The 12,050-nt window shown below is 55.2% G+C and overlaps 1 protein-coding gene across 1 annotated transcript in view; it reads right to left on the bottom strand.

Annotated features, from left to right (window-relative positions):
- Nucleotides 1-12,050, bottom strand: part of PTK7 (protein tyrosine kinase 7 (inactive)) — a 64,144-nt gene that overhangs the window by 22,650 nt on the left and 29,444 nt on the right. The window contains exons 2-7 of the mRNA XM_030315539.1: nt 4,056-4,343; nt 3,481-3,583; nt 2,919-3,109; nt 2,675-2,825; nt 1,528-1,676; nt 1,013-1,279 (exon numbers count right to left, since the gene is read on the bottom strand). Coding sequence (XP_030171399.1) covers nt 1,013-1,279; nt 1,528-1,676; nt 2,675-2,825; nt 2,919-3,109; nt 3,481-3,583; nt 4,056-4,343 — 1,149 coding nt within the window. The remainder of the gene's footprint in view (nt 1-1,012; nt 1,280-1,527; nt 1,677-2,674; nt 2,826-2,918; nt 3,110-3,480; nt 3,584-4,055; nt 4,344-12,050) is intronic.

Genomic DNA, 12,050 nt, shown 5'->3' with positions numbered 1-12,050 from the left:
TGCAAAGATGACTGTAAACAGTTCTTCCATCCCTTGCTTCTTTGTAATGTGTTGCTGCCACTTTCCCCACCAAGAGCCAGTCTAGGGGCGCCTGGGTAGCTCAGCTGGTTGAGCGTCCAACTTTTTATTTCAGCTCAGGTCATGATCTCAAGGTTTTGTGGGTTCAAGCCCCGCGTGGGCTCTGCACTAACAGAGCAGAGCCTGCCTGGGATTCTCTCTCTCTCTCCCTCTCTCTCTGCCCCCCTTGATTGCACTGTCTCTCTCAAAATAAATAAGTAAACTTAAAAAAAAGAGAGAGAGAGAGAGACAGTCTATTTCTCTACAGCCTAGAGTCTATGTGGCCGGTGACTTGCCTGGCCCAACACAGAACACGGTAGAAGAAACACTGAGCAACTGCTAAGCTGATGCCTTGAGAAGTCTTCCAGGTTCCACTACTGGCCTCTTGAACCCCAGCCACCATGTGAAGAGGCTGGAGCTGGCCTGCTGGAGCCGCCACGGGGGAGACGACCAAGGCACTCTGGTAGATATATCCTCCGTCAACTTCGAAACATGCGAATGAAGCCACCGGGGACCAGCCAGCCACCAGCCAACCTATCAGCTGACTGCAAGTACATCTGATCTTTCTGACCACCTTGTAGGGTAAGTAGTGGGTTATCAATCCCATTTTATGGATGAGGAGCCTGAGCCCTGGCAAAGCAGGTGGCTTGCTACCCATCGCTGCTCTGTGCACCGGGGAAAGAGTGGGACCTGGGTCTCTAAACTCCCAATCCTTTGCTCCTCCTTTCCAACCCAAGGGTTGTTTTTTTGTGTGGGCTGTCACCCCGACTTCTGTGCCTGGCTCTCCACTGTCACCTCCCAGCAGCCAACGGAATCCCAAGCAAGCAAGGTCCAGAGTTGAGAGGGCCGCAGGTGAGCACCAGGGAAGCCTCTGTACATCGCACCCAGAGAGCAAGGCCTCAGGGGACCTGGGCTCCCCTCCACCTCGCCTCACCCCTCAGGGCAAAATGCTCACTGGCCACAGTGATGTTGACATCCTGTCGCCGCTGCCCGGCCAGGTTGGCTGCGTGGCAGGTGTAGACACCAGCATCACTCTCCGTGGTACTGGCAAACACCAGCTCATGGCCCTCCTGGAAGACCCTGCCACGGGTGGGTAGCCGGACTCCTGCATGCTCCCACCACACACTGGGCTCTGGCAGACCCTGGGGGGGCAAGCAGGCCACACGCTCCTCGCTGCCAGCTGTGAACACCCGTGGCTCAAATGGTGGCATGTCTTCAATCTCTGCAGGGATGGGAGCAGGAGGCAAACAACCCGATTACTGTGGGTCTCAGGGTACCTCATGTGGTCCCAGGGCAAGCTTTTGGCCCTTTCCAGCTCAAACCCTCCCCTAAAACACTGCGTCTCCTCTTCCTGCCCCCAGCATCCTCTTTCTCTCTCTGCACTCTGGGTGGAATCAGGAGCCTAAATCTCTACGTGCCAACGAGGTTGAAGGCGGCCCCCACCTCAGCACCCTAGACCCGGGGACCTACCTGCCAGGTGAAGCGTGGCCTCAAGGACGACAGGAGGGCCCCTCTGTCCCTGGCCAATGCAGCGGTAGACCCCTGCGTTGCGGGGCCGAACCTGGGTCAGCAGCAGGGACCCGTTGGCAAACACCGTGGCTCTGCGGAGGTGTGGGGGACTACAAAGAGGAGAGAATGCTATTTGGAAGAAGTGGCCCCACGGGCATCCTTCTGGAGGGGAATGAGATGGAACCCCATGCTGCAATGGTCAGAGATGTAGGAAGGAATCAGCCAGGAAGAGGACAGGGATAAGGAAGCCAACATGTTACACCGCTCTGCGTGTGTGTGTGTGTGTGTACGTGTGTGTACACGTGCATGCGTGCACTCACTCACGTGTGTGTGTGTGGGTGTGCTCCACCTACAGGAGACTCAGCTCTCCGGGTGGCAAGGTGAGCAACAGTGTCAGTGAGAGACAGTGAGTCATCAACAGCATGCACCTGGAGAGACAGAGGCCCACCTCCCCGCAAGGTTAAGACAAGCCTGCCACTAGGGCACCCAGCCCCAGTAGTCAGAAGCCCCTGGGCCACACAGATCAAAACTACTGATGATTTCCTCAGGGCTGAAGCTAGGTGGGATCCAAGCCCCTCACCTAGGACCACAGCCACACTCGGCACTGCAAAGGTGCTCTCTGCTCTCATAGTGCCTGGTAAGGACAAAAGTCCACATAAAGGAACTGGACCTTCCAGTATATTCTGGAAGTGACTGCTTCCTCCAAAAAGTGCGTGGGGGGCGGGGGGGTAAGGTATCCTTACCATTCAGGACCTTCCCATCCAGACTATGGTTACCTAGGTCCCCTGTGTCCCTCCAACCCTGGGTCTCTACTCCCCATCCCAGAAGACCCATATAGGCAGGAGGGGAGAAAAGAGAACGGAGCCACCACTAGCTCATACAGCGCCGTGGTGCAAACGGGAAGAAGATGCCCTTCCCGGAGACTCTTCCCTTTGTTGGACTCATTTTGTAATAGCAAAACATTCTACTGCCATCTGCTGGAAATTCGAAGTAACACACATATAGATCTAGGATGTCTGCAATACTAATGACTTTCTTTTAGAGAATGCACTGGGACAGTACACAACCTGTAAGACCTTACCTGAAGGCCCCTTCCCAATTGCCTTACCGACTGCGGTTAGTGATAGGAGTCTCATCTTCAAAGACCCACTGCAGGCTAGGGGGTGGCTGGGCTGAGAACTGACAGTGGAACATGGCCTCTTCATTCCTCGCCACTACCATGTCCCGAGGCGCCAGCACTACCCTGGCAAAGCTCTCGTCTGGGGTGGGAGAAGCACAGGTGCATGAGCAGACAGAGTGGGGAAGCCCCTCGCATCCCTGCTGCGCCCTCTCCATCCCCACCCCAGGCTCACCAGCAATGCTCAAGGTGAAGTTCTGGCTGCTACAGGTCTGGCCAAAGGCATTTTGGGCACAGCAGGAGTAGACGCCACTATGCTCAGGGCTGGCCGGCCGGAGGGTCAGGTTTCGCTCCTTGCTGCTGACCGTGTGATTGCTCTGACCATCAGAGAGGGGGCTCCCATCTCGGAACCACTGGTAGGTAGGCCTGCAGGCCAAGGGGATCAGCAGCAGGGAGGCAGAGGGTACTCAGGTGACCAGTGGACAAAATACAGGACTAGAGGCTAGACCCCTCAGTTTGCAAATGGGGAAACTGAGGCCTGGGAGGAGAAGTGACTTGCACAAGGGCACACAACAATTCAGGGGCATAATCAGGTTGAGATTCTACAGCCCTCAGCTCCCAGAATCCAGGATCATTCCGCAGGACAATGCCGCCTCTCCTCAGGTCACTAGGGGCTTGTGTGGGGCAGCATATGGGCAGGGGTGGTTATAGAATGAATAGAGTCCAGGATTTGGGAAGATATCCCTACTTGTCTAGAATAACCCTCTCCATCCCCACCCTCAAAGTCATCTCCTTACCGAGGATGCCCATCAATGTGACAACGCAGTGTGACCTGGGTCTGTGGCTGGATCTCAGCTTCTGAGGCTGGATGTTTCAGGACCACGGGACCAGTCTCAATCCCTGTAGCAGAGGCCACGGTTGCAGAGTGAGGGGCAGAGCAGAGCAAGTGTGGGAAGGCAGAGGGGAAGGAAGACAAGCAGAAAAGGACACAACCTGCAGGCTCTGGAGATGAGAGACAGTGCAGGGAGGCCCTGCAAAGACGAGGCTGCAGCTACAGACGGGGTGGGGTGAGGGGCCAGAAACAGAGGGCCCATCCAGTCTGTGGCAGACAACTCTGATGCCTGGCCACACTGGCCCTCACTGCCCTTGCCATTTGCAAAAGCATCCAACACATAAAGGGTTCTAGACTTGAAGGAAAAAAAATCTTCTGGAAAAAATAAAACTTTTCTTATCCACTCAAAGAACTGACCACAACTGCTCTCTGCCTGCCCCCATTTAACTGGAAACGGGAGAAGCTGAGGGAAAGGAGGGGTCCTGCAGGGCTCAGTAGTTGAAGGTCTATAGGGAGTGAGCACAGTGCCCTGGCTCTCACATTTGATGTTGAAGGAGGCGTTGGCACTGCGGGCCTCCTCTCCAGTGGCATTATCCCGAGCCACACACTGGAAGGCTCCAGAGTCCTGCAGCCGGTCCACAGCTGCAAAGCTCAAGCTGCTGCCTTGGGCAAAACGCCTCTCAGTGTCTTGGACAGGGGCCCCATCCAGCAGCCAGTACACGTGTACTGGGCCTGGGGTCTCGACTTCACAGCGGAGCAGTGCCCGGCGCCCCTGCAGTGCATCCTGGGAAGAAGGCTCCTTGATGAAGACGATGGCTGCCTGGGCACCTGCGGATGGGGACATGAGAGAGGTACAGTCAGGAGGAGCTACAGTCACTGTCCTAACACAGATCACCCATCACTCTGTGCACAGGACGAAAGGGGCTGTGCACACAGGAGGTGGCCAGTAAGTGCAGGAGAGAAGGATCATGAGACTGGAAGTGCCAAGTGTCCATTGAAAAACTCTTCAATTGTGCCGTGTGCTCTGCAGGATACAAAGACATGACACACCAGTCAGTAGGGGGCACAGCGCAATCATACACAACAAGGCAAGGCTCATGCCCAATGAACAGTGTGAGTAGTCAGTGCCTCTAGAGCACAGAAAGAAGAGGGAGTTCCAAGGGCTGGGGACACCAGGGAGGCTCCCTAAAGGAAGGTTCAGACCTGCAGGTCCTGATGCTGGGCAGAGGAGCAAGGGACATTAGCAGGCAACCCTCCCCATCAATCTTCAGAATCCAGGATGTTGAGCAGAGTTAAGTCATGACCCAAAGAGCATCTTGGAAGGATTACTCCCACTCACAGTCCCACTGAGTGTTCCGCATCAGAGGTGGCTTTGAATCCCACCCACAGGTGCTCTGTAGCCCTTAGCCCCACCCCACCCCCTGTCCACCGGGGCTTCTTTGGATTTTTTTTATACTGTTTTTTTTTTTAAGTTTATTTATTTTGAGAGGGTGAGTGTGCATGTGAGTAAGAGAGGGACAAAGTACCAGTGTGAGAGAGAAAATCCCAAGCAGTCTCTGCACTGTCAGCGCTGAGCCCGACTCAGGGCTCGAACCCATAAACCGTAAGATACTGACCTAAGCCGAAATCAAGAGTTGGTCGCTTAACTGACTAAGCCACCCAGATGCCCCTGTACCCCCACCATGGACTTCCTTGGGAAAATTCGCCCCATCACAGGAGAAGCCAATATTCCCTAGATCTGCAGCTATTGCCAAAGACATGCCAGGGCCACCCCCACGTCCTACCCTCTATCTCTAAGAATCTGTGTGGCAGGGCTGACTTTTCTATGCCAAGTTGAGAGGTAAGCCAAGTGGTTCCAGGTTTTCATCTGAACCCCCTCCTGCACCACAACATTTCAGCTCTGGCTGGGGCCGAAGGAGCACCCACAGGGAAGGGGGGCCCCAGAAACTAAGGGGGAGCCATAGCCAGTGGGAACAAAGGAAAGTGAGAAACCTGTGCTGAGGAGCAGATGGGTCGAGGAGGCGGAGGGCAGGGCTGGGCAGGTGGCAGGGCTACAGCAGGAGTAACACACTGGGCTTTGTTCCTGGCCCACGTGGGTGCCCTGCAGAGGCCCTGAGCCACTGGGTCTGGAACACCAGCCCGCCTGCCAGGGGTGGGTGACGACACGGAAGAGGATGTGCAGCCCCTCCGGGAAGAAGAAATAGGTCACCTGGGGCGGCTACATGAAGAAGCAGCCTCTGCCTCTGATCGAACTGAGCCTGGTAAGGGCAAGAAGAGGCTGAGGGGGTCCTGCCATCCCCTCCCAAAGTGACGGAGACTGTGGCCCAAAGACTGCTGTTTCAAGTCCCTGAAGGTGGAGTTTGGCTCTTTAGGGCCATGAGAACCAGTGTCCTTCTAAAGTCAGCATTAAGACAAGTCCAGGATCTCTCAGAGTGAGGTCTAGATGAGGAGGTCCACCTTCCAATGTTCCCAGAGGTGCCAGCCCACAGGACAGTCAGGGAGCTGGAAGGTGCTCAGAGCACCCCATTACTGCTCAGTCGGGCACTGCTGGCTCTCTAGGTGTGATAACTGCCCTCAATGCTGGGTTGTCCCACCCACTGTGCAAGTTAACTAATCTGTCCTCTGGGCACTGCTAAGTACCCCCAGCTACCCTGACATCCCAAACACCCCATTCACTTCTAATCACCACACAGGAACGTGGCCCTGTACACCATCCACCCCCCCTCCCCCCACCACCACCGGCAACTTGGTACAACGCCTTTGTAGAACAGATAGGTAAACTGAGGTCCAGAAAAATTAAGCTGTTTGCTCAAAATCAAACAGCTAATTTGACCATGATCCAAGGAAGCCAGCTTCTAGCCCCAAATTCTTCCCAGCCCCACCCATGAACTCAAAACAAACCCTGGAAACAGCTGATCCCACAATGGGCCTCCATTCCTGAGGCCAGGTAGAGAGGTAGACACCCCTCTTGCAGACCATGCCAGACACACAAAGGCACTCGGCTAACTGGCTGACTGAGGTCACCTTAAAGGAAGTGTGGGGCAAGAGCTGGTGAACATGGAGGCATCTGGAACACTTCTGGACCACCTCTCATGATACAGATGGGCAGACTCAGACTGATGCCCTGGTGGACCTCTGCAAATGCAACTCACCAAATTCTTGGGACTCTTGACCCAGAACTCCAGGATGCTTGTTAAAGGCCAAAGAGAGATCACCTGTCATCCAAGTGCAGGTGAGTCCTCACTTCCCCGCTCAGCTTCTCCAGACGTGGGGATCGAGGAGCCTCACCCATGCAGAGGAGTATTAGTTAAGGGTGTGGAATCAGACAGGTCTGGCTCAAATCTTGCCCATCATGCTTAGTGTTTGACCTTGGGCAAGGAACGCAGATGGTCTATGCCTCAGCTCCCTCGGCCTCTCTCATGAGGTTGTCATGAGTCACAAATGCTGTAATTCGTGTGAAAAGCCTCGGACAGAGCTACTCCGGTGAATGGTAGCTACTGTTACTATTTCCATTATCACCCTTCCTGCCCAAGGACTCCCATTTTAAGAACATTAGAAAGCTCCCCCTCGAGAGGTCCAGGACCACTCCCAGCCCCTGGATGGGGGAGGAACCTCCACAACAGACAAGTTTGAGGGGAATAACCAGGTGGGGGTGGGATGGAGGGAAAGGGGCCGCAGGCTTGCAGGAACCACAGAGCACTGGCCACAGAAACCTGAGCTGGAAGAAAAGATGGCATGACTCAGAGGGACCCCAGCTCAGCCTCCGGCATCCCCTCCTGGGGCTAGGGCTGCTCTGTAGCTGTGGTGAGAGATGTTGCATTCCCAGACTGCCACTCAGAGCCTCCTGCGCCCCCACGACAGGGCCTGGGAAACATCAAAGCTGGCCCCTCGGGGCCCTCTGTCCTGACGTCAGCTCACAGCAGGTCCTGGTTAGTGCTTGGCTGGGGCAGACTTTAGATGTTATAAAAGGCAGGGAGAACAGCCACCAAGCCACTCCAAGCCCCCAGCCCCTGCTCTGAGCCGCCATCGGGAGGCTGGCCCAGCACCGTGGCACCCGCATTTGCTGAGAAGGCAGTCGGAGGTGTGCCCATTCTGCACAGTTTGCATGAGAGCTTGGTCTGTTGTGTTGCTGGGGAGCGGGGCGCGGGCGGAGGGGAGGGCTGTCGGGGAATGGGCAGGAGGCTCCGGGGCAGATTGAGGAGTCCCTGGCAGAAATGTCAGACTCCAGGAGAAAGGAGAGGCTGGGAAGTGAGGAACTCTTCAGAAGCTTCGGCTGGCACCAACAACATGAAAGGGAGGACAGCAGTGACAGAGAGTGGAAGGCTTTTGGGGACTGGGATGGTACCTGCCCCCAAGGTGGCACAGTCACCAGCACATTCCTGTCCCTGTACCACCTCTGACTTGAGGATGCCCCCAGGGCTGTGGTCCGAGGAAGGCCTTCTCATACTGGCCCTGGGCTTCCCCAAGCCACCCCCTCTTTCACCGTCCAGCCACACCACGCATCACGCCTCCTACTCAGGCCCTCACAGAACACACGGCCAGCGTGGCCCCTGAGGCTACCCGCTTCAGCGCTGCCCAACAGCCCCGCTCCTGCCCTCCCAGCCATGCCACCTCAGCCTGGCCTCTCTGCCCGCTTCCCCGAGCTGTGAAATGGAGACCCCGCCCCTACCACTCAGGCTGCATGAAGTTAAGTGGGTTCACATTATACAAAGACCGTAGCACAGCACGAAGCATACGAGGGTATGAGGCTGCCCCGCTGGGCACAGAGGGCTCAAAAGCCACCCCCCCCCCACAACAACAAGCAGGCAGAACCATCTGCCCCACACCAGGTGCCGACCCCAACAAAGCTGGAGCTGCAAATACCCAATAAGGACATTTTCCAAGCCATTTCCTTGGCTCCCCAACAGCCATCTCTATGCAGACACTCGCTCTGCCTGAGCCTTGGCCTCAGCCCCCAGAGAAAGGCTGTGTGGGCAGCAGACCAACTCTGCTCCCCACCCCCCAGCAAGCGTCTGGTCTGCTGCCTGCCCTCCTTGCTGCTCTCTGGGCTCCGGGCCCAGTAAATCCATGTGTGTCCAAGTGTGCATGGGTGCACACACATATGTGTAAACATGATTTTCTGAAGAGCAGAGAGCAGCAGGAAGTTTTTCTGCTCTGACGTAATTTCAGCTACTTTGGTCCAAGCATCCATCTGGGCCACTCAACTATCCACCTCACAGGGGCTGGTCCTCCTGACCTAGGAAATACACCCCAGGACCTGTACAGGCCTCAGAACCTGCCAAACCTGACCAGCTGATTCTATCTCTGTCCTCTCTTACTAAAGAAAATTCCATCTTTCAGGCAGATGCCTCAGGACCGGGCTGTGACACCAAGACCCTGGTTGGCCCTGGCATGGGCATTTTGCACAGCAGTGTGTGACCATATGAGTGATCACCCCCAAATCCAATCAGCCATACAGAAGTGGCCCACTCCTCCACACCTAAGACCGAGTCTCTGGCTTCAGAGCCTAGGTCCCTGCTGGGGGACATCCGGACTCCCAGGTAGCTTCCAGTGCCCAGGCTGAAGTGGCTCCTGTCAGGGCACATAAACCCGTGAGGCAGAGGCTGACAACACTCTGTGCCCTCTCTGGAAAACAGCACAGGCCAGCAGAGGAAACCCTCAATCCAAGAGCCACAAATGCTCCAGGAACCAGAGCAGCTCCAGGTCCCCTCATCCACAAGGACAGCCCTCCTCACAAGTCCCTTCCATCCAGAAACTCTAAGGGCACCAAGCAAGAGTCCCTGCACCACACCTCCTCCCCAAGGGGTCAATGCACTGTACCGGAGACACTTGACCTTCCGGCATTTAACTAGCATACTCTCCCCTGCTCTGGAACCACTCCAGAGGTCCACAGCACATACACATTTGTAATTTTTTTTTGAAGAACAAATGTCAACTGCTGTAGGAGTAAGTCACTTGGATGAACAGCGAGCTCAGTTACCCTATCCCCGATCCCACTCACCCAGGCCAGCAGAAACATGAATGCTACAGTGGGATTTGTGAATCTGGGTATCTGGAATGTCCTTCTCTACCACCAGTGTACCACCAAGATACTGTACGTGGTTGCAGCACCAGCAACCCAGACTCTGTGATGGAAAATAAGGATTTAGAGGGTCACTGAAAATCGATCATAGCGCATTCCGAGACCCAGAGGCAGAGCACAGAGTTTCTACCCCCTTCTGTCTTTCCAGGGTCTACAAAAGACCCTAGGTTCACGGACAGGAGCCTTGCAGCCCTCTGCAAGCCATCACAGTCCCTGTTCTGAACAGTGTAGGAGGGAGCAGAGCCAGGGACCCAGCTGAGTTTTCCCATCCTGGGATTTAACTGTAAATGTCTGGAGAGGCTCCCACATCCGGATTAGAGGAACAGAACAAAATCACCAGGGATTAGGGCAGAAACAACCTAACAGGCCAACTTGCCTACCTTAGATGAAAAATACAACTCAGACCTGTCCTGCCAGCTTCTGGGAGGCCCTGGAGGGGGAAGATCAACCTCTGATGGCAGAAGCAGGTCCTTGTGTCCAGCATCATGTGGCATCTGAGCCAGAGGGACAAATACACCAACAAATGAGGCTTAAAATGCTCCCCAGCCAGCGGCCACACTGTTGGTCCCTGGAACTAGCCTGTTTTCTGCTGGGGCTGGGAGGGCCATATCTGGGACACCTCTCTCACCCTTGGTAACCCTTAAATGGCTGTGATGTCTTCAAGGAAGCAGCAACAAATTAAACACCCAGCCACATGAGGTGATGTGCTCAGGCTGAAGGAACACTGGGTGGGGAGACCTGGGTTCTGGTCTCCATACAACCACTAACAAGCAGAGTAGCCCGAGCCCATCAGTACTCCCTCCCAGGCAAATTTATTATCTGTAAAATTAAAAATACAAGAGGATGCCCTGGACAGCCCCCAAGACCTCACACTGGATTCGCTGCAGAGAGCCTCAAAGGCAGCTACAGAAACAAAGGGTTCACTCCTCAGAGTCCCCTCCCCACCCCCCACCCCCCGCCCCCAGCACAAGCTCCCAAAGCCCAGGGAGATAAGGGCAGGGCAGGGCCCAGGAGGATTATGAGAGATGCTGTGTATGGCAGGTGTGCAGGTCGGAGGCAGCTGGGGCTTGAGAACGGGGGCCCAGCACCACTTCTGACAAGCAGCTCCCATTCCTAAGGCTGGGCTCCCCAAGAGATGCTGCCTCTGCCTTGGCCACACACTCTCACTGATAGCTCACTGCCTGGGACACCCCTGATATTGCCATCTGTGCTGTGACTGAGAGCTGTACCCCCAAGCTAGACTGTACACTTGAGGGGAGGGCAGACATTCGTGCCCAACGGGATATGGCTGTGCCCCCTCACAGTGCCTGGGCACCGTAAATACCGCACAAGCATTTAGAGGGGAATGAAGTCACTGAAGAGTCTATCTAACCTGAAATCTTGTCCTACATCTACCTTTATCCAATCGTGGCCAACTTAATTTTCTTCCCCAAGTCTCAGTTTCCTCTCCTGGAAAATGGCAGCCTTGAAACCAATTTTAGTGATTCTTTTGGATTCCTGGGATAGTCAATGATATTCAACTGAAATACATATTAGGTACAGACACACAAAAGTCTGCGTATGTTTCAGGAAAGTAAAAAACCCCAGAAGCTCTAGGGAACCATGGACCCCAGATTAAAATGTCCTTGGAGATAAGGTGATCCCTGGGGAGTCCAAAGGCCTGCTAAATGGGGGGGGGGGGGGCTGGGAGGGAGAGCCAGGATGGCAGAGGGAAAGGGAGAAGGAGAACTACCAGAGAGCATCAGGAGCTCTCTCCACCCCCCGTGCCTGGGGACAGATGCATTCTCAGCCCCAAGGAAAGAGGAGAGACAGCAGCCAGGTGTCTCCTGAAGACACCAGTCAGAGGCCTGCAGAAATAATATACATTGCAGGCAAGGGGACAGAGCTGCTGGACCAGGGCACTGGGAAATGAGCCAGGGCTCAGTCCCGGGAAGACTTCAGGGGTGCTCAGCCAGTGCACTCAGGGCTCCAGAGGGGACAGAGAGCCCAGCCTCTGGCGGCAGGCTCCACAACCATTCATTAGACTCCCGGGTGTGGTGGCGAGGGCACTCGGGGACCACAGCAAGAATGGCCCCAGGTAAGCCTGGTGAGCATCCTGTGATCTTTCTTGTGGAGGCAGGGAGTGAACTAAGTGACAGTCCGGGGACTACAGCCTTGCAACTGGTGAGACCTAGCCTTAGTTTATATTAATTTTCAAGGCAGGCTCAGAAAACTCTGTGAGTCGGTTTTCTTTTTTGTTTTTGTTTTAAACATTTATTTAGCTTTGAGAGACAGAGGGAGACAGAGCACGAGCAGGGGAGGGGCAGAGAGGGAGACACAGAATCCGAAGCAGGTTCCAGGCTCTGAGCTGTCAGCACAGAGCCCAGCGCGGGGCTTGAACCCAAGAACTGTGAGATCATGACCTGACCTGAAGTCAGAGGCTTAACCAACTGAGCCACCCGGGCGCCCCTGTG

This window comes from Lynx canadensis, chromosome B2, assembly GCF_007474595.2.
Source record: "Lynx canadensis isolate LIC74 chromosome B2, mLynCan4.pri.v2, whole genome shotgun sequence".
In the NCBI taxonomy this organism is placed as follows: Eukaryota; Metazoa; Chordata; class Mammalia; order Carnivora; family Felidae; genus Lynx; species Lynx canadensis.
The sequence above is the reverse complement of the archived record's forward strand: the minus strand, read 5'-3'. Positions and strand labels throughout refer to the sequence as shown.